The sequence below is a fragment of the Syngnathoides biaculeatus genome, chromosome 10 (assembly GCF_019802595.1).
Source record: "Syngnathoides biaculeatus isolate LvHL_M chromosome 10, ASM1980259v1, whole genome shotgun sequence".
NCBI classification, from domain to species: domain Eukaryota; kingdom Metazoa; phylum Chordata; class Actinopteri; order Syngnathiformes; family Syngnathidae; genus Syngnathoides; species Syngnathoides biaculeatus.
Window position 1 is genome coordinate 19,819,600 of NC_084649.1, and position 26,267 is coordinate 19,845,866.

Here is a 26,267-nt window from a genome sequence, read left to right on the forward strand (position 1 = left end):
AATGTATTTTTTTAACCTATAAATGACCCGGCCAATGTTCGAGGGAAAAATGTTTCCCCAAAACACAATATTTTGTCCGACACGGTGCTCAATAAAATAAGATTTGAGTTTTTGAGCTTCTGCACATTTCTATGAACCAAATTTTATTTTCCACTGCAATTTAAATCCAAATGTAATTGTATCACATATACAAACATAAAACAAGTAATCTCCATAATAGAATATATTAAAAAAAAAGCAATAAACTACTGATGATCATAGTAGGAAACAAATATTAATCTGTTGTTGTTGTTTTGTTTCTATTTATTTTTCTTCTCGAGTTCATCCATTAGCGTCTAGGAGACCGTCACCGCCTATCACGGTACGAACAAACAAGCGAACCCACGTTAGTTGCTCCACTCGCGTGCGGTTGAAATCCCACGTCAGTCAGAGATCGACTTGCGGCTCGTGTCTGGATTTTACCTAAGGTCACAGTCAACAACCCCGTGGCCTCGTTTCTTTTTCTTTTCCGGTAACAATTCTGTGGCGAGCCCAAAATGGTGTTCCTGACGTTGTCCAACTGGATTCGAAGCCGCGGACCGGACAGATACTGGAAGGTTCAAGAACTTCTCAAGCATGCACGGGTAGGCGCGCAAGAGTCGAGCAACGTGTTCGCGTTCAACTGCACCGTTTTCCCGTTTGTATTACACGTCCCCGGTCATAATCATCATCTTGTTTGTTGATGCGCTGAGAGATGACGCACCAACGTGAATCAGAGATGTCTAAATGCGAATATAATGTCATCATAGAAGATATTTGGCGTGTGTTGTGTGAAGCATTTCAGAGGCAGAAAGAACCGCTGTTACAGTCTGGCCGTGCGGGCTGTCAGGAGGGCTTTTGTCTACGCCACTAAAGGACGCAAGCTGAAGAAACGCAACATGAGAACGGTGAGGAAATACATATTTCGGTATTTTACCCATCTTTGAGGACAGCCGTAATACTGACATCAATACAAGAGCGCTGTAAAAAAAAAAAAAAAAAAAAAAATCTACATTGACTTAAGATAACAATGCTCACATTTGTTCAATTGACGTTGCAAAGTGGGGCAAATAAATTCCAGGACTGGACTCCCGAAATAATCCTTCCAGCAGTGCACGAAGGCGTGGCCGGGAATGATGGGAATGTTTATTAAACTGCAGGGTGATTACTTTCTCATTTGAATCAGAAATATGGGAGATTCTAGTCACACCATTATTATTCATTCATATTATTTATTTGCTTATAGGGCACTGGTAGATGTCTTATTAGGTGTAAGGCCTTCATTAGAAAGTTGCATTATAATGAATAATATCTACATGTCAAATCAAATGCATGACTAGGGGCTTGTTTGGTAGAAGAAGGCAGCAAACCAGACAACATCCGTAAGGCTACGTTCACGTGCCCAATCCGCATCCATCCATTCTCTTTCCCGCTTATCCTCATGAGGGTCGTGGGAGTGCTGGAGCCTATCCCAGCTGTCAACGGGCAGGAGGCGGGGTACACCTTGAACCAACCCCGATCCTCAGAACTGCGAGGTCAACACTTTACCAGCTGCCCTGTTAAAGATTCTTTAAAAATAACAAAAAAAAAAAGTCCACTACTGTGCGCTTTTAACTGTTGACGTCCAGTATTTTTTTGTTTATATACATTTGGATTATTTAAAAAAAAAAGAAACGTGGCACAACGGTGGAGCAGCTGGTAAAGCGTTGGCCTCGCAGTTCTGAGGGCCCAGGTTCGATCCCGGCCCCGCCTGTGTGGAGTTTGCATGTTCTCCCCGGGCCTGCGTGGGTTTTCTCCGGGCACTCCAGTTTCCTCCCAGATCTCAAAAACATGCAACATTAATTGGACACTAAATTGTCCCGAGGTGTGATTGTGAGTGTGACTGTTTGTCTCTTTGTGCCCTGCGATTGGCTGGCGACCAGTTCAGGGCATACCTCGCCTCCTGCCCGTTGACAACTGGGATGGGCTCCAGCACTCCCTGTGACCCTTGTGAGGATAAGCGGCAAAAGAAAATGGATCGATGGGAAAAAAAAAACATCCAAGTACAATTTTCATTTAGATTATTGAGCGATGTATTTTTTTACATTTCAATACAGAGTTAATATTCTAACTGCATGTGATGTAAAAGGGGTTTACAATAATAAATATACTTCTTAAAAATAAAACCTTTTTTTTTTTAACAACATGAAGATACAGTAATTTTTATTTTCTTTTTGTTACATCAGAGGAACAAAATAGAAACGTAGTAATGTTTGTGTAGTTCTCTCATGAGTGTATATATGTGCTAAAGTGGTCACTAAGCTGTGCATATCACAGGTTGCCGGATCATGTCCTGGAGACTAAAAATGTTTTCATGTCATAAAATCATCCCTCGTTTTTGTTTTGTCCCTCATTCCAGCTGTGGATCACACGCATTGCTGCGGCGTCCCGAGAGCACGGCATGAAGTATCCTGTCCTCATGGGCAACCTAGTAAAGGTAATACTGATTTTTTTTTTTTTTTTTTTTGATGCCACTGTTAAAATAGTTTGTAATGGTGTTAAAATGATAACGAAAATCAGGACTAAATGAAAAACCAGAATATACGAGACGCGGTAGAGCGTCCTCTAAATGAGTTACGTCTTGTCGTCACCTGCAGAGCAGCGTTCAGCTCAACCGACGGGTTATCAGCGACCTGGCCATCACGGAGCCCAGGTCCTTCCTCGCCCTCGCCAAGCTGGCCCGGGCCCGGCAGCGAGAAGGCTTCAGCGCGGCGCTGGGTGACGGCAAAGAACCTCCCGGCGTCTTCTCCCGCGTTGTTGTGCAACAGTAGTGGACGCGCTACTGGCCTCAGCGTCGCGCAGACCTTCATATAATATTTTGTTTTCTTTTCGCATTTGTTCTTTACTGTGTAAAGGGGTTAGAAAGCTTTGTTTTGTACATATCAATAATATAAGCGTATTATTGTAAAACGACAAGACACGGTGATTTTCTAACTCTTATGAAGCCGCCACACCGCCACAATTACAGTTTGGAATGATTTCATGTTAAAATAATATGTCAACAGATTATATTACAATTACATTCAATTCCTCTACATAGGATTAATTTGCAATGCCCGGTCATCATTTTTTTTTTTTCCTTTGTGTAAATATTTATTTCTCATTGTGTGATTCTCCTGAATGTTTAGTAATTAAAAATTTGATATACTTGATATATGGTATTTTTTTCATCTTAAATGTGTGTGTGTAATGGGTGAATTTAAATTACAAAACTATAGAATAAACATGTCCAGCTGCGGAATGTTTCATTACAGTACTTTTTGCACAACTTGCTATTGTCTTAATGAGCTGAATGGCAAAATTTTACAGCAGGTGTTTGATTAATAAATTGACCGATAGGTTTCCCAGTTTAATAACACATTTTGTCATTAAAATGAGACCAAGGTGTCTCCTAATAATTGTTCGACAGTACCTTTCCATTGCAAAGCTTCCAACGTATTAAATAAATTGTAACAGAGACCGGAAGACTTACAGAAAGGTTTAAAAGTGGATATCATAGATATAATTGACAAATTATTGGTCAAACAAGAATTGCACTATGAAGTGCTTTTTTACAGAACAGTAGTTTATGCAAAAATGAACTGAAACGGTTGGACATATGTAAGGTATTTAAAAATGTAAAGGTCAAATGAATCCACTTGTAAAGGTTATATTGCTTTTTCATCCTGAAATACGAGCTGAAAACTAAATATCCCCAACTATTTTGAGTAGTGTACTGTTATATGTATGTGTATCGTTAAATTGGCATGCAAATTTTAAAATTAATACTTTTTTTTTACTGTTTACGAAGCATCACACAGAAGGAAGGACATTCGACAAAGTCAACATTTGACTTTCAGAAACGACCACACTGATGTGACATAACGCCATAACGGCCAGGCCTGAGTTTGTCCGAGTACGGCATCCGTACTTGTCCGGGTGTGGTCTACGTGACCTTTGTGGTGACATCGACCAATGGAAATAAATAATACTAATTCGAGCCAATCGTTGTTGGTGTTACTCGGCAGCACCGGCGCTCACCGCTGCGCATGCGCAGAGTGCTGGCGAGTGGCACGCGCGTGGAAAAAGTCGAGTGACAGCCTTTCGGCAGCCCCCATCCCGGTCCCTCCGCGCTCAACGGGCCCAATTCGACCTTAATCGCTCCCGAAAATGTCGTGGCTGTTCGGCTTGAACAAAGGGCAACCGGAGCCTCCCCCGGGTCTGCCGGGCCAGCCTAACCCGCCACCGCCGCCGCCGCCGCCGGCCGGAGGCTCCAGCGGCGGCGGAGATAAACCCAAGGACAAATGGAGCAACTTCGATCCCACCGGGCTGGAGCGGGCTGCACAGGCGGCCAAGGAGCTCGACAAGTCCCGTAAGTTTTCCGCGAGAAGGGGGCTCTTCACGCCCAAAGCACTCACTCCCAAGTTTCCTTTTTGCTTTATTTAGATTCGTATTTTACTTGTAGTCTCTTTGATATCGAGGCCCAGCACCCCGGTTCAGTCTTCATCATTCAAAACACTACTATGCAATAATACATGCTAATTTACCCAAACAACACTTTTTTTTTTGCCCCCCCCCCCCCCTCCCCCCTATATTCAGAACCGTCATTCAAACTCACAGGCATGGTTCAAAGGTCATCCTCGATCTCCAAAGCAAGCAGTGTGTGTGTTTCGACTGACATGCTTATAATGTCCTGCCCATCCATTTAGGGAATGCCAAAGAAGCTCTGGAGTTGGCTCGCATGCAGGAGCAGAGCACCCAGATGGAGCACCAGAGCAAAATCAAGGTACTCCATATGAAATCAACTACAGCGTCACCTCTCCCTTGCTGTAGTTCATTTCTTTAGCTCGTCGGTGTAGCTAGTTGCTGTTCGATGCTTACAATGTCAGATTTTAAAACCCAAGTGTCATCCCTATAAACATTCTAAAATAGATATTGTAATGAAAAATACATATAACATTATTCACTTCAATGTCTATATGAAAAAATAAATATGAGCGGAGAGCGGGTCACCCATGCGCAAGCTTGCGGAAGTGTCATTTGACATCCAAGCGGCCGCCATATTGGCGCCATCTCCTGCGCGTGACATCACCCCGGACATTCGCCATTGAAAACAAGCTGTGGCCCCTACTGTGCGAGACGAACACACCGCTTCTGACACGGAAGGTCTTTTTCGAAGAAGAGAAGATCTCACAAGTGAGTGAAGTGACCAGGGCAATCATTTTGGCCATATTTACATGATATGTGGATCACGGACAAACCACCTCCCCGCGCTGCAGTGATAAAAAGGCGACAAAGACGTCTCCGCAGCCAAACCACCTCCCTGTAAGAGCCACTTCCGCGGCGGAGATGAGCCATTGCGGCCGGTGCCGCGACAAGCCACCCTGACCAAAGCCGTGTCGACAATGCCAGGAGCGATTCACAAGGCCTGCGGCTGCTGCACGGAACCCTTCCAATGCGCACATCGACAGATTTAGCACCCCTACTTACAGATTACACCCCCTTCCCCACAACCATTATTTTTTTTTAGTAGCTGTATACACACCTACCTGTCATTTGGAATCCACAAAGCTCTCGTCCTTTGGACCCGTGCAATCCATTTTTCACGACGAAACGGGTCTTTTTGAAAAGTATGAAGAGCGAATCCATCCTCCTGAGTGTTCGAGCAATATCCAGCAATGCAACAAGACGGCATTTTAGCTAGCACGAAGGAACAACGTGCTAGCTTCCCGCAGGTAAAACTAATGGAAACAAACAAGTCCACTTGAGGGCGGTCCTGCCATGTACATCACTTCCTGCTTCTTGTCGAAAAACAAATCCCTCGAGAGGATTTTCATGGCGGGAGTTACAAAAAGCCATATACGTCAAAATCATGTTTTGTGGTGAAAAAACGGATGGGTCCATGTCGGCTGCCGTTTTTTTTTTTTTTTTTTTTTTTCATTAATAACATACTAAAAATGATCCATTTCATGACAGTGGCACTTTAAAGGCCTTATTGTCTGTCTGTCAGCGAGAAAAATAGCATCGTCATATTACCATTTAGAGTATGTTTATAATCATGTAACTATGTAATATGACCTTGGAAATGTTTTTTTTTTTTATGCCTCTGGTTGGACAATAATGTCCTGGCAACACACGTAATGAGGCTGAAAAGTTCTGGTCTGATTCTGTTTTCCGCCTTGACAGGAGTACGAAGCGGCCGTGGAGCAGCTGAAAGGCGACCAGATACGAATCCAGGGTGAGGAGAGGAGAAAAACTCTAAACGAGGAAAGCAAGCAGCACCAAGCAGTGAGTTTTGTGCCCACATTTGTCCCAACATTTTTATTTTTCTTTTTTTTTTTTTTCTTTTCTTTTTTTTTCCAAATAATTCTTTGGCGTTACTGATGGTGTAGTGGTACACACGCCTGACTTTGATGCGGGCAGCGTGGGATCGATTCCCGCCCAGTGATGGTGTCGATATCTGCCCTGTGACTGACTGGCGACCAGTTCAGGGTGTAGTCCGCCTTTCGCCCGAAGCTAGCTGGGATAGGCTCCAGCTTTCCCGCAACCCTAGTGAGGATAAGGGGCTTGGATAATGACACATTTATTATTGTCAACCACCTTTACATCACATGCAGTATGAATATTAACCATGCGTTGAAATGTAAAAAAAATAATTCTATTTAATAAAAAAATACATCGCACATAATCTAAATAAAAATGCAAAAAAAGTAGATATTTTTTTAAATAATTCAAATGTATTTGACATAAATAGTAATCTATTTTTATAAAACTGGACATAAACAGTTAAAAGTGCACAGGAGTGGATTGGATGAAGTTTAAAGAAACTTTTGCCTGAAGCTAGCTGGGATAGGCTCCGGCTTTCCCGCGACCCTTGTGAGGATAAGCGGCTTGGATAATGACATGACATGACACAATTCATTGTGTCTGCTTCAGAGGGCTCAGTACCAGGACAAGCTGGCCCGGCAGCGCTACGAGGACCAGCTAAGGCAGCAGGTGAGCTGTGCTATTTTGCTTTTCCTCCTTTTTCCTCTAAAGTAAAGCGTTTTGGTTTCAGTAAAAAAAAAAAATAATAATAATTCTCCCCCCCCCACCCCCAACCCCCCGCTCAGCAAATGATGAATGAGGACAACCTTCGCAAGCAGGAAGAGTCGGTTCAGAAACAGGAAGCCATGAGGAAAGGTGTGCGCATCGGCGCTTCGATACCCCCAAGATGAGCTGGAAGTCGATGCGTTTCGATGATTATTATTTCTTTCCTCCGACAGCGACCATCGAGCACGAGATGGAGCTGAGGCACAAGAACGAGATGCTGCGCATCGAGGCCGAGTCCAAAGCGAGGGCCCGCGTGGAGCGGGAGAACGCCGACATCATACGCGAGCAAATCCGCCTGAAGGCCGCCGAGCACAGACAGACCGTCCTGGAGTCCATCAAGTAAGACGTCCTCATTTGACGGCCACGTTTGGACACATACCGCAACATTCGGTACACTTTTTGCAACATTTTTGTGAGGATTGCCCCCTCCCATTTTAGAGAATGTTAATAAAATCTGTTTGGCGGTCTTTCTGAGAGCACCTGTTGATACAGTGCTTCCGTTACGCTTGTGGACTTATTAAATTGTGCAGCTGTGCCTTCAGTTCCTCAATCAGATCAACGTGATACAGGCCACGCTGATGTCATGAACATCAGTCACTGTGATTTGACGGGTGCGTCTGCGCAATTGCGCAGTTGCGCAGCTTAGAGGGAACATTGGGCCGCCCGCCATCGCGCTCGCAAATCAGCGCAGTCGAGCACGAAAAATCACGCACGTAAAATTAGTTACGAGTAGAAATACATAGATATTGAAAGACTTTGCTTATTTTTTGTTAGTTTTGCTCAATGTTCCCTCTAAGCTGCGCAATTGCGCACTTGTCGCACACGTTCGGCGCACATGAAAACCAATCCACTAAACACACGGTCGCTAACAACGAGACCCCGCTCAGCCTAGTTTACCTGACACCGCCCCCCTCCGCTCTTAAAGGGGCACACTCATAATTACAAACAGAAGACACACACTCGCAACTTTATATCTGCGGGCATGACTGACCACACCCGTACATTTTTCCAATGTGAGTGAACTGATGAACATGCTTGTTAACTTTTAGGACAGCAGGCGCAGTATTTGGAGAGGGATTCAGAGCGTTTGTGTCGGACTGGGACAAAGTCACGGCCACGGTGAGTCACGCGCTTCTCCGCGCTGCGCATGTCCAAAGTCGCCAAGATTCCGTCCTAAATGTGGTGGAGCGCCGTAGAAAATGAATGCCGAGGTGTAGATCCGCCCTCCGGCTTAATGCTTGTCCGAGTAACAAGTGTTCCTTCCTCCTTGCGACAAACAGGTGGCGGGACTGACACTTTTAGCCGTGGGGGTGTACTCAGCTCGCAACGCCACCGGGGTGGCGGGTCGCTACATCGAGGCGAGGCTGGGGAAGCCGTCTTTGGTGCGAGAGACGTCCCGCTTCACCGTGGGGGAAGCCATCAAGCATCCGGTCAAGGTCGGGGGACTTTTGGTTCCCAAATAAATCCCCCATTCGATGTATTCCCCCCTCTTATTCCTCTCGGACCGCTTTTTAGACGGCCAAAAGGCTGACGAGCAAACCTCAGGACGCGCTTGAAGGAGTTGTGCTCAATGTAAGTAGCGAGAACGCACAAACCAGTCCAGACAGTATCGTGACAGTTACTTTCGTGCTCCAGCCTCTGCTGGAAGAGCGAGTGCGTGATGTCGCCATAGCAACGAGGAACACCAGGCAGAACAACGGCCTCTACAGGAACATCCTGATGTACGGACCCCCGGGCACCGGCAAGACGCTGTTTGCCAAGGTACCGCGTGGACGGTGAGCCGTTCTTTTAAAAAAGGAGCTTCGGCTGGAACGCGGTCGTCTTTTTTGAGCAGAAGCTGGCCGTGCATTCCGGGATGGACTACGCAATCATGACCGGGGGTGACGTCGCGCCCATGGGCCGCGACGGTGTGACGGCCATGCACAAAGTGTTCGACTGGGCCAACACGAGCAGACGAGGGTAAGAATTATAGGCCTCACCCAGTACTTTTGTAAAGGAAATACCACTTGGTACATACAGTACATACGCCGCAGCTGTGTAAAAGCCGCAAGTGCCCACAGTGAAACACGAGATATTGACAAAGAAAGACGGTACACAGAAAGAGTTTTCAAAGTTTTAATACCTTAGCTTAGGTTAACATAGCAACAATGAAGTAGCACGGACAGGGTTATTTATAAAAAAAAAAAAACCATAAGGTAAAAAAAAAAAATAGCAGCCGTGGCAGCACCACAGTAGCCACACGATAGCACAGCACTAACAAGGCCGGTTTAAAAAAAAAAATAAATAAAAATACCTAAATCACTGAGACGCGGCAGTAACACAGCAACAACATGCTAGCACGGCGCTAACAGGGGCGGTTAAAAAAAAAAAAAAACATACCTGTAAAAATTAGAGACACAGCAGCAACACGCTAGCACAGCGCTAAGGCTAGCGTGGCGCTAACAGGGCCAGTTAAAAAAAAAAACAGGGGTAAAAATCACAGAGACACGGCAGTAACACAGCAGCGACACTCTAGCACGGCGCTAACAGGGGCGGTTTAAAAAAAAAAAAAACATACGAGTAAAAATCAGAGATACAGCAGCAACAGACTAACATAGTGCTAATGCTAGCGTGGCGCTAACAGGACCGGTTAAAAAAAATACTGCTAAAAATCACTGAGACCCGGCAGCAACATGCTAGCGCGCCGCTAACAAGGCTGGTTAAAAAAAAACAAACATACAGATAAAAATCACTGAGACACAGGAGCAACACGCTAGCATAGTGCTAACACTTCCGCAGCGCTAACAGGGCCAGTTAAAAAAAAAAAAAAAAAAAAAAAACATACCAGTAAAAATCCCTTCCTTGGCACATATATTCCACCGGTCTTACTCTTACCTTTTCCGCTCGACCGTGAGAAAAAATGCACAAATTAGTCCACAGGGTTGAAAGCGCCTGAAAAAATTTGCAGTTTATGTGCCGGAAATTATGCTACTTTTATGGCCTGAATGTAAAGCTGCAAAGTTTTCACTTTTGTTTATGTTCTCGCAGTTTGCTGTTATTCGTCGATGAAGCCGACGCATTCCTCCGTAAGAGATCCACTGTAAGTTTGAATGATACAGAAAATGGAAATGGAAAATGTGAGGAAATATCATTTTGTGTTGCATCTTTTTTAAAAAGAACAGAAAAATCTTTCTAACTTCCAAGCGTGTTGATTAGTTTTAACTTTCAAGGCAGTTCAATCATGGGTGGAGAAATGTTTGCGCTCAAGTGCCACATTTCTAGATAAGGTATCAAAATAAAATCAATACAAATAAAATATGTATCTAAAATGGTTTAGATTAATGCAAAGCAAATTTATTTGTATAGCGCATTTCATACACGAGGTAACTCGATGTGCTTTACATGATTAAAAGCACTTGAAAACAAAGAAATAAAACATTTAAAATGGGATAAAAAAAATTACAATATATATTCCAAAAAATTGAAACCGTGTGCAGTGCAAGTAATATGATTCAAAAGTGGAAATACTCTAAAAAGGATGAGGAAAAAAATGATTTAAAAAAACGTTTGATTGCAAACAATGATAAAATAATTCCTGATCACTTGTAGCATTTTATAATTAATTTATTGCAACCAATTGTACAATAAAATAAACATTAAAATGTGTAAAATAAACAGTTCCACCGATTAATATATTGTTTGACATAGAAATTAGTAATTGATCAGTTCATTTTGATTTATATATGTTAGATTAACCAAATTTGGATATGGGAGGTTTATGCCCGATGGGAGCGATTACATTAAAATTATTTAAAAAAAAAAAACAATTACAAATTATTGCATGATATACTTTAATGAAAAATATATATTTTGTATTTTTTTTTTTTTTTTTTAAATTTAGGGTAGAAACAGCTATTGATGCTCAGTAGTTGGAGTTTAAGAATGAAGTGAGTTGCGCACGTGTCCCCTGAGCTAATTTGTAATCTTTCTTGGTGACGTTTGCAGGAGAAGATCAGCGAAGATCTCCGAGCCACTTTGAATGCATTCTTGTATCGCACCGGGGAGCAGAGCAACAGGTAGAGTCCGTTCTACGTTTGAAAAGCTTGGCCTTCGCGACCTCAATCTGTCTTCCCCGTCCGTCAAGGTTCATGTTGGTGTTGGCCAGTAACCAACCGGAGCAGTTTGACTGGGCCATTAATGACCGGATCGATGAAATTGTCAATTTTGCTCTGCCTGGCCTGGAGGAGAGAGAGAGGCTGGTGCGGCTGTACTTCGACAGATATGTTCTGGAGCCCGCCACCGGAGGGAGGCAGTGAGTAAAACGTTTTTTTTTTTCTTTTTTCTTTTTGCCACAATAAAAATGATGGCTTCGACTGCACAGAACTGATCCAAAAGAAAAAAAAAAAAACGGGATAGCGTTTACACATCGAGCGGTATGTTGATTGGTTGAAGCCAGTCGGCCCCCATCTTGGTCCTCCCAAAACGTGCGTAGGACATGGTTTACAGGTTGGATTATGGTGGGGTTTTTTTCCTCAAACTTTGGCATGTAGGATTCAAACTGGTCGTGTGAGCTTGACATTTTTTTCAGTTCTGGTAACATGAAGGATTTTTAATTCAACTTGCTAAGACAAAAAAGGCGAAGTGCAAAGGAAAGACATAGAACACCGTGACTAGCAAGAAACCTTGCATATTAGCTAGGGCCCGATTTGCGTGATATGTTAACTTTTCCCAAAATACGCTGTGAAGCACTACCATCATAACATAGTAATAAAAAAAAAAAAGCATTTTTTTTGCCATACAAACATTCGATTTTAAGTCAATCAGTTGGGAAAATACATGCTAAACGCATTGTTCATTTGTTGTCTCTGCGACGTCCTATTTCAGACAGAAAATGTCAACTTGTTTCCTCGCATTTGAAAATCAAATTCAATTTGCAGAGTCCTGTATTATGAAATTCATCCAAAAATTTCACAGAAAATGTGTTTTCTTGCTTATCACTGAAGTTTGGGAAAATATTGACATGGCTTTTTCGCGAAAAACCGTCGCCCTGTAAAGGTGAAGCATAGAGTGAACAACAAGAACCGTAAACAAAATTTTGTCCAAAGTGAATTAAACTCATCAGAAAAAAACAAAAAAACGCTTTACAAACAAACTTTAGCAGTGTCAAAGTAAATCTTTCAAACTTACCTGTGGAATGTTTTCTCACAGCCACGAAACTGCCGATTTACGCACAGGTCGGCATGGTTGTTTTGGGAGTACCAAGATGGCGGGTGGCGACTTCAGTTTTGGTGGGCAATGAGCCATTCAATATTTTTTTTTTTTTTTTTTAAGATCAGTAGGCGTGGATATATCCACACATAAACAACGTGAACACAAACATGACTAATTCCCAATAGCCTTCATTTCCATAATAAAACGAACGCACTTATAAAACCGTATCCAGGCTCAAAGTTGATGTCATTTGTTCACTACGAAACGTGCAAATGTTTGCCTTCCCGCAGGAGGATGAAGCTGGCGCAGTTCGATTACGGCAAAAAATGCTCAGAGATAGCCAAGCGGGCCGAGGGCATGTCCGGTAGAGAGATCTCCAAGTTGGGAGTGGCCTGGCAGGTAAGACCCTTGAAGCGCTCATCAAAGTGAACTATGGGATATCGCCGGGGGGGTGCTTATGTTCAACTTTGAAGTATGAAAGCATTTGGGGAAATAGTTTTTGTAAAACCAAAAAAAAAAAAAAAACATGCTGGTAAAAGTCACTTCCTCGGCACATACATTCCAACGGTCTCACGCTTACCTTTTCCGCTAGAGTGCCCCCTTGCGGCCGTTAGAAAAAAATGTACAAATTAGCCCCATCACCGCACAAACCGCAGGGTTGACAGCGTGTGGGGAAAAAAAGTAGCGGCTTGTAGGCCGGAAATGACGGTAGACGTGTTTTTGGTTCCGTGTCCTCGCAGGCAGCGGCGTATTCCTCCGAGGATGGTGTCCTGACGGAGGCCATGATCGACGCCCGCGTGGACGACGCCGTCAAGCAGCACCGTCAGAAGATGGACTGGCTCCGCGCCGAAGAGGAGGCTCAGACCGAGACCCTCACCCCTCCCCCGGCAGGGGGCGCCGACAGCGCCGCTGTCGGCAAAATGGGCTTCACTCTGCCGGTTGCCGAGACACCTCGAGCTCAGACGGTGGTCGCCCCGCTACTCGTCCACGAGATGAAGCAACAACAAGAGAGGACAGCCGAGTCTCGACTAGACTGCGAAGAAGCAGTCAGAGCAAGTTTAAAGCAGGCCGCCCCTGACAGTGAAGCAAGTCTGGAGAAAGCGGACACGACTGGTTTTCCTCCCAAAGATGGAACTCCAGTGTGAGTCAAAAAATGATTTCAATGAATTCGAACGATTCTGAATCATGTCCTTCGAAAAGAGTCTGTTGGACTGCTTCATTTTTTACCGTTGGAGGAAACTAACCTGGAAAGGATTACGTCTACTGTATGTCTGTCTGTCTGTCTGTAACAAGTTCAACATGATATTAATGTGCACTATGGAGTCAAGTCTGATTAAACTGATCTGTGTCTTCATAACCAATAACATTGGATCTGATTTTCATCTACGTTACCGTCGCTACAAATCTGAATGAATGACGGGGGTGAAGGGAACATGGCTGCAACAACGTTACCACGCACGTGACTTGATGTGCTAGAATTAACCATTTCATGGCCATTGAATTCATAGATGTTATGATTAATAGTGTAGCACTTTTGGGAAAAAAAAAAGATAAAACACTAAGCTAAGCCAAAATGGACATTGCGTGATTTCACTGGAAATTTAAACTGCTAAACGTTAATATGAGCATAGACGATGAAATGTACTGCAAGATTTGCCTTAATTTTATTCATCCATCCATCCATTTTCCTTGCCGCTGATCCTCACGAGGGGCGCAGGCAGTGCTGTAGCCTATCCCAGCTGTCAACGGGCAGGAGGCAAGCGGGGCACACCCTGAACTGGTTGCCAGCTAATCGCAGGGCACATGAGACAAACAGTCGCACTCACAATCACACCTACGGTCAATTTAGGGTGTCCAATTAATGTCGCAAGTTTTTGGGATGTAGGAGGAAACTGTTGTGTCACCCGGAGAAAAGTCACGTAGGCATGGGGAGAACATGCATGCTCCACACAGGCGGGGCTGGGCTTGAACCCGGGTCCTCAGAACTGTGAGGCCAGTGCTTTTCCAGCTGCGTCACCGTGTCGCCTGCCTTAAGTTTCTTATGACCCAAAATTGCCAAAGTACTCTGTTGCAATTGATTTGGTTGACTTCAAGAACAAAAAAAAAAAAAACATTTCCATTTCAATTAATGGGTTAAATAATTACAATTAAAATGAATTTAATTCACATATTTTAGACCACAATTTTTAAGCAACCACAACAAAAAAATAACACCTTTTTATATTAAATATGGCTGATGAGCACATTTGTCGTGCCCTGATTAGTTTTTGAACCACTCATGGTGCAAATTTTTTAATAATCTTTGATCAGGTTTGGAATTTCATGTGATTTGAAAAAGCTGAGGATGATAAGTAATCGTCTAGAAGGTAAAAATAGATTTCTCATTCATATTTGACATGTAAATAAGGTTGGGGGGGGCACGGCTGATCAGCTGGTAAAGCGTTGGCCTCACAGTTCTGAGGACCCGAGTTCGATCCCGGCCCACGCCCGTGTGGAGTTTGCATGTCCCCCCCCCCCCCCGTGCCTGTGTGGGTTTTCTCCGGACACTTCGGTTTCCTCCCACATCAACATTAATTAGACACTCTAAATTGCCCATAGGTGTGATTGCGAATGCAACTGTTGTCTGTCGCAATGTGCCCTGCGATTGGCTGGCGACCAGTTCAGGGTGTACCCTGCCTCCTGCCCGTTGACAGCTGGGATAGGCTCCAGCACTCCCAGCGACCCTTGTGAGGATAAGCAGCAAAGAAAATGGATGGATAAGCTTAGCTCTGATTGGACTCGTCTCCTTATATACAGCTTTGCTCTGATTGGGTAGGCAGCAGTATCTCAGGTCAGCATCTTGAGGGCCCATATCGTCACATAAAGATAAAAGCCATTTTTTTCCCAAAATTAATATTTGAGAGAAGCATGATATAGCAGCGGTTAACATTTTTTAACAGTTGTGAGGCCCTGCTGAAACAATTTCAGGAGGCGAAGCCAGACAAGATGCTGCAAACTGCCGTTACCGTCAGCTCAGGCTCGCAGTTCGCAAAATACACTTTGTGATCTTCATAATTTAATTTGTATACACAAAAAGAAAAAAAAAATGCCACAAATGGTTCTTAGAGATTCTTTTAGTATATTCCTATGTACAAATCAGGCACTCAGAGCTGACAATGCATAATTTTTTTTGAACCCCCGACCCCACCCCCACCCAAAATAAAGTACACCCCGAAAGACGACACGTCCGACTTCGAGTATTGGGTCAACACATTTCATCAAAGAGGTCAACGTTTGGTTATTCGCTAGCGCAACCTTTGAACTTAACTTAAAACGTAAAAACAAAAAGCTCTTTTTTTCCAGTTCGTTCTTCCTCCTGGCTCGATGAAACAAAAGCGACAAGAAGAATGCAAATCTCCACGTTGAGATTGTGTGAATTACTGAATAATAAATGACCGGGATCGCGGGACAATCATCTTTATGAAGAGTCAAAACGGGGGCGGGACTGGGCGCTCCCTGAGGAGGCGTGGCTGACCTTGGCTTGACCTCGATCGGGAGGAATAAAGGCAAGAAGAACAGCGGCGAGTCTACGCATCCTCGCGGAAGGGGGGTGGGTGGGGGGGCGATCACACGATCGCTGAGATTGTTTTTTTTTTTCTCCCCCCCCCCCGTTAGGCTCAGCGCAAAGCCCGTAAACGTAACTGTCACATTATTTCGCCGTTGGTTGCCGCGTCAGTAGAAGCAGACCGTGTGGAGGAAGGCCCTGCTGCTCTTGTCCTCGAACTCCTGCAGGAGCTCGTCGATCTCGTTCTCCATGTCGTCCGTGTGCTGGATCTGCGCAAAGATGTGAGGACCGGGGTGGGGAGGGGGGGGGGGTGAAATATGTAAACATCCATTTTAATGTGCCATCAGTTAAGACTTGAAATATTTGAAAATGAGATTGCGTGCGAGTGCCCTGAACATGAAACTCACACAACTGAACTGGACTTACTGTACCAGATTCATAAAACTGGTTTAACCCACGAACATTTTTCGCCCCAAGAAAATGTCATTAAGTAATTCTTTCGCTTACCACTAGAGGGAGCCTAAATACCACAACAGATACTTTTACGACACTTGAGTACGATGTTATAAACCATAACGAGACCAAAACGTAAGGTCCAAGTTGCTGTGTAATTTAAACTCATTTTACGATATGAACGTTAAAACGAGCTAAAATATTCGATTTGGGGAGGGGGTGACGTGGGGGGGGGGGTGACACACACACCCAAATTTCACTCTTCCAATACCCATCTAGACTAAAATTAGCTCATCTTTGATATTCAAAGCTCGCCTCTTGGTCAAGATACGTCACTTCACCATGGCGACCAAATCCTGTTGAAAAATATTACAGAAATAACTGCAAAAAAAATTACGTTTTTCTGATGAATAATAGAAAGGTAAAAAAATGATTTAAAAAGTGTCTCCAGCCATCTGTGAGGAGATTTTACATGCCCTCGCTGAGCTTTTGTCGGTTTTCTGTGGGTACTCCCGTCTTCCAACATCCCAAAACGTGCATGTTTGGTTTATCGTCAACTCTCAATTGCTCTTTGATGCGAATGTGCGAGTACAAGGTTGCTTATCGACGCGTGTGCCCTGCGATTGGCTGGCGACCCACTCGGGGGTGTACCTTGCCCCTTGCCAAGTCAGCTTGGGTGGGCTCCAGCTCGCGCCAGTGACAAATGAGTGCTATAAAAATTTGATGGATGGAGAAAGGTGAAGAAGAGAGCGAGGGGGGGGGGGTGCTTGTAGGTGTGCCATTGAGCAGTACCACAATTTTTGAATACATGTACCATTACACCCCTAGTTATATTTCTGATCAAAGCCTATTTTTTTTCTTCTTCAGAAAGAGCATACTCCACAGGTGTCAAACTCAAGGCCCGGGGGCCAGATCTGGCCCGCTGCATGATTTTACATGGCCTGCAGAGGCAAATCACATGCATCGACTTCCGTGATTTGTTGTTGTTGTTGAAATCTGTACCAAAATTTCAAATTGTCCAATAAATGATAATGTTGCGCTATTACAAGCATTTCTGTGTTACCAAACAACAATAGTTGGAAAAACCCATTACTCTTAATTTCTGATGCCAAAACTAGTTCATAAATTTCATGCGCAAATATGATGAGGCGGTTTCACAGCCACAACGGCCCTTTGAGGGAAACCGCAAGTACAATGTGGCCTGTGACAAAAATGAGTTTGACGCCACTGGCATAGTCAAACCTCAAATTACAATAAATATCCATCCATCCATGCATCCGTCCATTTTCTTTACCGCTTATCCTCACGAGGGTCACGGGGAGCACCGGAGCCTATCCCAGCTGTCAACGGGCAGGAGGCGGGGCACACCCTGAACTGGTCGCCAGACAATCGCAGGGCACATGGAGACAAACAGCTGCACTCACAAATCACACCTATGTGCAATTTAGAGTGTTCAGTTAATGTTGCATGTTTAAGGGATGTGGGAGGAAACCGGAGTGCCCTGGGGAAACCCCACGCAGGCACGGGGACAACATGCAAACTCTACACAGGCGTGGGCCGGGATCGAACCCGGGTCCTCAGAACTGTGAGGCCACCGTGTCGCCAAATTACAGTAAATATTTCTATGAAAAACATGCAGGGAACTAATATTAAACGAAACAGCTGAGTTGGCGTCCAAGCATGCGTTTCGGTGGCACGTGACAACATTCGCACAGCCAGAACGCAAACCAGCGAATTGTGCGCAATTGGGTGCTACTTTAAATCGAGGACCCCTTGTGATTTTTTTTTTCTAGCCGTCCGTCCGGTGCCTGCTTAAAATGGGTCTACGGAGGGAACCAAAATGTAAAATGAACTTTAGCAAATGCGAAAAATTTGACGGTGGGGGCGTCGCCATCCTGTGACCTCATCTCATCCTTTTTTTGCTCAAGTTCTACACTAATTTTGACAAATCTCAGGGGTGGGGGGGGGCAAGATGTCCACAAGCCAGGCACTTTATTCGATGCACCAGAACTCTTTGAGACCCAACAGAAATCTCCGCAGCCAAAGCTTTTTACAAAGATGATGCTCAGTTGTGATTGATAATGACAAAGGTTTATTATAGCACCATAACGGTTTCTTGGTGTTTTATCTAAAATGATCCATCTAAAAAAATGCTCACTTTATGTTCATGACAATGCCGGAGGTAGTTATTGAGAGTGGGGGATAAAAAAAGGTTCTGAATCGGTTCTGCTGCTCTTCACCGCTGCAAAGTGACAATCACAAAGTCAACATTGCTTCTTGTTTATGAATAAAAAGGGAGGGTAATTGGCTTTAAACAATAAATCTATATTTGATGGGGCAGATGATGCGAGAGAAAGAGGAATTGGCTTCAAGTGTTTAAAAGTAGAAAGTGCTCCAGTGCAGAAACGGGTCGGTACAAACGATTCCAAACCAAATTGTTCTTCAGAGTGACGCCTCCGCCTAGCAGACACTCACACATTGACACAGCTCGCAGATGAGGAAGGCGCCCAGCGTCGCTTCCTCGTGGTTGTCCTGAATGTCTACATTGATGACGTGCACGGGCTGCATCGTCTCCTGCTCCCGTGAGCTCAGATCTGCAAACGCGACGGCAAGACACCGTGAGCGAGGTGCCGAACGCTGCAGACGGTCGGCACGGGAGGCCCCACTCACCCTCCAGCACTTGGTCGTACACGCGCTCCTCGCAGGTGATCACCAGGTCAAACTTGTCCCTGCAGCTCTGAAATCGTTCCGGCTTGGACTTGATTCGCTTGTTCCGATCCAGCATGTGGAGGATTCCGTTCTGTGTATATCTGAGGAGGGGGGTCCGGGTCAAGGAACACACCAAGGTGACAAGAGCCTACGATGATATTTGAAGTCGGGAAACAGCACCCTCTAGTGGTAACCCCGAGGAACACACGTAGCAGAAGAGATTGCGTAACCCTTTCCGTTTCGCTACACGCCACCATTGCAAGGTCATCGAGTTCAACAAACTTTGAAACGGATAGAAGATGAAGAATTCGGAAAAATGATATGATAAAAGGTAATTCAGGATATGTTTCGATATATACTGTCAATTTTCATTGTGGGCCATTAACCCATTCACGGGCAGGGTGGCAATTTTTTGCCTTATTGTGATAAAAAGTCTCCTAACAGGCCACAATCAAGGAAATAACACTTTTTCGTTTATGGTTAAGTTATATTCTTATATTATAACCTCGGCCCAAAAATCCAACTGCTAACTCTGACTGATGAATTATCCTCTCCTGATACCAAATTATGGCTTCAGATTAAAACACATTTTGATATCTTGAAAGATATAATGCGTGAAAACCATGATGTCCCAAAAACGTTTAGTAATAGAAAGATCGACAAGCCATCCTGCTTCTATAAATAAGAGTAATAAGCTCAACATGCACTACATACATAAAGTTAGGGATATTCAAGTTCACAGGGGAGATTTCAGGACGAACCTAAAAGGAACTCTCACTTTTACATTGAACTTCATATGATTTCCATAATTTGCACATGCACGGCCAGACGTTCAATTATCCTTCTGCGCGACTAAGAAACTGAACGTCAATTCACAATAGATGTGACGTTCCCTGATTGAATCATAATTTGCATTTGAACAGTTGTCCTCCTCACGCCGCTGGAATTTTGAGACCGAGACGACACTTAACCACGCGAGGCTTCAAATGGGACGTCCTCAGAGAGAAGCGACAAGCGCGCTTAAAGTGGCGCAAAGTTAGCGGCTGACTCTTGACACACGGGAAGACTCGAAGCATCACAGAGAGGATATCTTTGGGGGAGAAAAAAAAATGGTCAATTTTGCCATCGAGCTCCTTCAAATAGCATGTAAAGCATTCAAGTTTGTGCATTTTGGAAGTTCAGAGGTCAAATTGAGCTCTGCTGGGAAGCTTTTAGTGCATTTGCACACGCGAGAACCAAATCTGATCTTGTATTTCATTGGGGAGGTGTCTCCAATAGTTTTGTCCTTTGTATTTAAACTTAAAAGATTACTGTCAAAAATTTTTTTAATAAGTTGAAACATAATAGCTACTACTATATATGCAGTCTATTTCCCAGGCAAATATGTGATTGTGAAGCCTTCTTCTAATGGGTTCTGCTATCTGAAAGATGTACAGAACGCAGTCTTAACACGCACACACACAATTGATATTTCTTTTGAAAAGGAAACTTTTGTTTCATAATTAAAAAAAAAAAAAATTCCCCTAAGCTTACATTGACAAAATGCAAATTCAGTGGTCTAATGATTCCTGATAGGTATTTTTAAAATTATAATGCAGATAAAATGTACTGATACTTGCCTTTAAAAAAAAAATTAAAAATGTATTTTAGGCATGCATCCTTTCTTCTTCAAAAAGCAAAAATACCAGTATCCATTAGATCAGTTCCAATACCAACTTTCTAAATATTAAGTGGTATTTTTGTTGTGCAGTACTCCAATTTCCATCCATTTTCGTAGCCGCTTATCCTCACAAAGGTCGCGGGGAGTTCTTAGCCTATCCTAGCTGCCAACAGGCAGGAGGCGGGGTACACCCTGAACTGGTTGCTAGCCAATCGCGGGGCACATCGAGACGAACAGCTCCACTCACAAATCACACCTATGTGCATTTTAGAGTGTTCAGTTAATGTTGCATGTTTATGGGATGTGGGAGGAAACCGGAGTGCCCAGAGAAAACCCACACAGGGACGGGACATGCAAACTCCCCACAGTCAGGGCCAGGATTGAACCTGGGCCTTCAGAACTGAGGCCAACGCTTTACCATCTGACCCACCGTGCCTCTACTTCAATTTCTTGATCCATTTTTTAAAACTGTAATAAAAAGTCTATTTTAGAAAAAATATTAAATGCGTAATGACAAATTTATTAATTGGACACCCTAAATTGCCCCTAGGTGTGATTTTGAGTGCGGCTGTTTGTCTCCACGTGCCCTTCGTTTGGCTTGGCAACCAGTTCAGGGTGTACCCCGCCTCCTGCCCGTTGACAACCGGGATAGGCTCCAGCACTCCGCTCGACCCTCGTGGGATAAGCGGCGAAGACAACAAATGGATCGATAATGACAGATTGGCTAAATACTTTCACAGCACTGAGATGCTCCTGTACTTTTAAGACCTGTATATCAGAACCGAATAAAATAGAGCCAAGTCCTCTCTCGTACCCAAAGAAATTAAAATAAACCATATTGGCATTTACTTCAACACATCTGGGATTATGGATCATTAAGTGCATCGTTGCAGAGCTAAAAACGCATTCCCTGGCATGCCATTTACGCGTCGCTGCAGTGGCGTCCACCTTCCTGAAGTCCACAAATCTTAACGAGCTAGCAAAGATGCACATACAGAATATGAAATACTTATCCCGTGATTTGTCTGTGTGCGTGTGTTAGCGTGTGTGTAGTGGGACGGGGATACAGTTCCTTGTCCTTGCGGACCAAGTCGTTGTACATCTGTTCATATGTTGTTTTGAAGTCGTACACGTTGGGCTTGTCCGGGGCAGGACCGGGTAACTTCACGTGAGAACCAGTCCCGAATGAGCGCACGTCGAATCCTCGTTTACTGTAAAGAACAAGAGAGAAGAGGGGGTGGAGGGAGCAACTCAATTAGATGCCATAAGGAAAATCAAATTTAAAAGGAATAGACCAGCTGACCAATACCAGATATCTGAACTTTCTAAACAATTCTTCATATATACAGTACTCCCCCCCCCCCCCATTTTTCATCTGGAATCCTACAGATATTATTAATCTTGTCAGGGTTTAATTTTGTTACGAGCTGCCCCAAAAGCATTTATTTGATATCCTTGTCATCTACCCTTGAGGTCCACAACAGTACTTTCTGTCCTCACTTGTTTAGACAACTCAGCACACTGGTAATATATGAAATAAATGCCCTAGTGGCTTGCCATGGAGCCATTTTAGCATTTTTTTTTGTAAAGATCCTTCCCATGGTCTTGAGTAGTAGTACTCCCTTCATCCTCAAAAGTACAACTTTGACACACTAGTTGGTAAGGACATGTGAGGACACGGAGTGCTTACCAGTACTTACTGCTTACTAGTAGCACACAGGTGTCAACTACAGGAATTGTGCCTCACACCCAATCCACAGTTGTCCTAGTAGACTGCCAAAGTTGGACTAAGAGTGTACTAATAAACTGGATCTAAAGGCTAGAAAATAAGTCCACTGCAAAAAATTAATTGCACAATCAACTTGCAGAAAGCGGTTTGTGCAATTGTTTGATTGCTGGTTAGCGCCCTAAATTGTTTTACTGGTGAGGAAAAAAAAGAACATGAAAAAATGGACCTGAACATGGATACCGAATAAACGCTGAAATTGCTTTCCATAGGTGGAAACACTAAAGCGAGTGACCGGAGGGGGGCAGCGCTGAGCAGCTACGTCACAAAATGTCGCGCAGGAGCATTTGCTTCTTTCCGGAATTCTTCCGCCTAGGGGGCGCTCTGTCAACATGAGTCGATTTAAAAAAATAAATATATCCTATAGAATGTCCGGGTATTTAAAAAGCCTGGATTCGATTAGGAAAGCAGGCCGTGAGGGTATTTAACTAACGACCATCTGAAAAAAATGACTAACAAAACAAAGGTTTAAGAGTAGAGCTCGACATCCGGCATGACACTGCACTCTGAGTCCATTGTTGGGACTGCGGAGGCCCCGGCAAGTGCGGCGTCGTGTCGACTGGAAACCGCTTCACGAGCACGACGCGATAAGGCACATTTTTCGTTCATGTCGTCGTCGTCGCCGCGTGGTCGTCGTTGTCTTCTTCTTCCTCGGGTGGCCATTGTTTACCTGAGGATATTGTGCGCTTCCATACTGCGGTTCTGGTTGCTCGAGCACACAACCGCTACTCGCAGCGGGTGGCTCGGCATTGCGACTCTCCGGCTGAAGCTACGCAACGAAAACGGGCGGAAACCACTCGGTGTCGTTTGTTTGTGCCCCGTTTGGAAAAGAAAAGGGGGAGAAAAAAAACAACCCCCTTTCGATAAGCTATGAAGTAAAGCGATTCGCGCACTCTTCTATAGACGCCTCCTCTCCTTTGAAAGCAAGAAGTTAAAATGGCGGAAACCCCGTGCTCGAAAAAGGATTTTATAGACGTGACGTCATTAGTAGGCGCGGTCGCTCGTGGACGTTTATATGACGTCACTGTACGACGACGTTGGAAAAAAAAGGAAAAGAATTAGCAAACACATTGGTACTTTTGTTGTTATTATGATTTAGGGTGCTATTAGGCTAACGATATGGTGACATAAGAAACTGAGTAGAAATCAGGTCGAATAGGCTGCAATTCATCGATGTCTGTAATGTGGATCAACGATGTAGAAAATGGATGGTTGTGTGGAAGTAGATTAGTGCCACCAGGATTTGAATTTGAAATGTAAAGTGAAAAAGGACTTGAATATGAAATGCCACAGGAAATAGGATTTTATTTTTTAAATGTAAAGTGATCACATTTTCAATAATTGCTACAATTCGCTATCTGAAATTCACTGTCTGTGCCACCAGGCAGAACAGCCAGCCAATCGCAGTTACGCTTTCTTCGTCACTTGACGTCACATGCTAAGAAAGCGTAACCGGATTGGCTGTGTGTTCGGTTCTGACCTGAAGTAACCCTGAAGTGGCAGAGACTGAATTTTAGACAGCGAATTGTAGCATCTATTGAAAATGTGATCACTTTACATTTCAAATTAAAATCTTGTTTTCTGTGGCATTTCAAATTCAGATCCTGGTGGCACTAATCTACTTCCATATTGTTGGATCCTATTTATTCATGTTGTTGGTATTATTATGTATGTATTTTATAATATATATATATATTTTTTTCTAATTCCACATGTATATGTTTCAGGGTGAAAAGTAAATAGTAAAAAGTAAATGCGCGTCTGCTAATGTGCATGTTGAAATAAAGTGTGTGGTTGCTACAGAAGTTTGAAAATATTGAATACTATTCTTTTATGCTACATTTATTGTGCCCCCCCCCCCACACAGAAGGAAGGCCAAAGCTGAAATTCTAACCCTGAATCTCAGAAATATGAGACATATAACCACTCACCACTGTGATCACCATCAATTAATAAGATAGAAAACTGGAAAATAGTCTCAGCATCTCCTGATTTGATAATATAATGAATGATATTTGAAAGTCTTTTTTTTTTACTGTTATGCAGATTTCTTTTGGCTATATATTTGCATAGAACTTCCTGTGGTCATTGTATTGGGTGCCATCTTGCAAGTGTGAAGTTTACCCAATGGCCAATATTTCAGAAAGAAACACAATAAAAATCATATAAACAATCTCATGATACTTTACTGGCCGACAGCAGGACACAAGTGGCTAATGTAGTTTGATACAGTATTTAGAGGTTGTATTGCCCTTTATCTAATGATATACATATGTGCACATATGAAGACCTGTGCCACAAAATTAGCTCAACAAATATATGTAATTCACTCCAGCATCTTTTTTTTTTTTTAAATACAGAAAAGACAGTTTATCGGGATACTTAAGTGTGGCACAAGTTGAACAAAACATCAGCTAATGGGACACATTTGAAGCATTTAGTTACATGACTGTATATTGCTGCCAGTAAACACATGAAATAATAATCATTGACAAAACCCTTGAATGTAACAGTTGAGTGAATCGCCTTGTAGTCAGTGTAAATAAAGTGCAGTGGAACCTCCAAAGTTGAATGCCCTCAGATTGTAAAATATGGAATTCTGGGTCAAAAAGCTCCTAAAGTCATTCATCAGACTTCAAGATGGATTCCACAAGACTATTTTATGTTTTCATAGACACTACCATTATTTCAGTATTTAGACATTTTGGGACTTTTGTGCTTTTGTTTGGTATTGTGCGGTGAGTCTGTTTAAAAATTAGGTGGAACCATCTGTGCCGCTGTGAGAACGGGTCAGGTGATAGAGGATTAAAAAAAAAAAAAGCATAAAAGCGAACAAAAATGAGTAAATATGCCAGTCACGACATGTGCGCAAGTGAGCTACTGAAGCGATCAAAAGTGATTAGCTGCAAGGAACCCAAGCAAGAAAGATAAGCCTTGGGAGTTTTTGAAAAGGCAAAAGATTACCCCAAAATGGGACTATAGCTCCAAGTAGTTACAACTGCAGTACATTCAGCGTAACGGCGTAAGGTGCATTGTTTACTTGATCCTGAAGGCCCTTAAAGGGGAAATCCACTGGTTTGTATTAACAATGTATCCAATAGGTCATGTAATACTGTATGTACTCTATTTTGACAATACGATGTTAAATCCTCTCTCATTTAATAGTGTTTTGAGAATATTTTTATCGACAATTACGAATTTTCAGGGGCGCCGCCATTTTTGCGAGTCACATGACCTACGTGCGTGGATGTGATGTGTTACGTGCCGCAACAAAGGCTTGATACTATTTATGCCCAGTGCTGATTTCTCGGTTTTATCCTCATCTGATGAAGAAATGGAAGTATCAGTTGATCGGGAAGACGGGGGAACACCTCCATACACAGCCGTGAGGCCCGCCGGGGCCGGGGAGCGAGGTCACGGTTCCCCCCAGTCCCGGAGGTGTGGCACTCACGGCTGTGTATGGAAGTATTCCTCCGTCTCCCCGATCAACCGATACTGCTATTTCTTCATCAGATTAGGATAGTAAGTTTCTTTCGGCTTCTCCCATTTGGGGTCGCCACAGCGTGACATAAATCCGAGAAATAAACGCTGGGCATAAATGGTGTCCCGTGGAATCGAGCCTTTGTTGCGGCACGTAACGCGTCACATCCGCGCACGTAGGTCATGTGACTCGTGAAAATGGCAGCGCCCCTAAAAATCTGTAATTGTAGATAAAAATCTACTCCAAACACTATTAAATGAGAGAGGATTTAACATCACATTGTCAAAATAGAGTAGATATCACATGACCTATTGGA

The 26,267-nt window shown here is 43.5% G+C and overlaps 3 protein-coding genes across 4 annotated transcripts; 2 read left to right on the forward strand and 1 right to left on the reverse strand.

The window, feature by feature from the left end:
• The first annotated feature begins 4 nt into the window (after positions 1–4).
• mrpl20 (mitochondrial ribosomal protein L20) lies at positions 5–3,209 on the forward strand. Its single transcript, XM_061832657.1, has 4 exons — positions 5–623; positions 816–926; positions 2,417–2,494; positions 2,655–3,209. Exons 1-4 carry the CDS (start codon positions 537–539, stop codon positions 2,826–2,828), a joined length of 450 nt encoding a protein of 149 aa, XP_061688641.1. The 5' UTR covers positions 5–536; the 3' UTR covers positions 2,829–3,209.
• Positions 3,210–4,062: 853 nt separating this feature from the next.
• On the forward strand, positions 4,063–13,682 carry atad3 (ATPase family AAA domain containing 3). The gene is made up of 16 exons (XM_061833660.1): positions 4,063–4,408; positions 4,746–4,822; positions 6,223–6,324; positions 6,973–7,032; positions 7,149–7,218; positions 7,302–7,467; positions 8,178–8,247; positions 8,409–8,564; positions 8,644–8,700; positions 8,764–8,889; positions 8,963–9,087; positions 10,156–10,207; positions 11,113–11,183; positions 11,252–11,419; positions 12,609–12,717; positions 13,059–13,682. Exons 1-16 carry the CDS (start codon positions 4,207–4,209, stop codon positions 13,461–13,463), a joined length of 2,016 nt encoding a protein of 671 aa, XP_061689644.1. The 5' UTR covers positions 4,063–4,206; the 3' UTR covers positions 13,464–13,682.
• A 1,543-nt stretch (positions 13,683–15,225) lies between these two features.
• ssu72 (SSU72 homolog, RNA polymerase II CTD phosphatase) lies at positions 15,226–23,458 on the reverse strand. Of its 2 annotated transcripts, XM_061833097.1 has the most exons (6): positions 23,141–23,458; positions 21,752–21,895; positions 18,986–19,125; positions 18,791–18,909; positions 17,610–17,689; positions 15,226–16,131 (listed from the first exon to the last, which is right to left on the reverse strand). In XM_061833097.1, exons 1-6 carry the CDS (start codon positions 23,218–23,220, stop codon positions 16,002–16,004), a joined length of 693 nt encoding a protein of 230 aa, XP_061689081.1. In that variant the 5' UTR covers positions 23,221–23,458; the 3' UTR covers positions 15,226–16,001. The 2 variants fall into 2 exon arrangements, with proteins under 2 accessions (XP_061689081.1, XP_061689082.1); XM_061833098.1 differs by lacking the exon at positions 17,610–17,689 and having other exon boundaries at positions 23,141–23,454.
• Between the last annotated feature and the right edge of the window lie 2,809 nt (positions 23,459–26,267).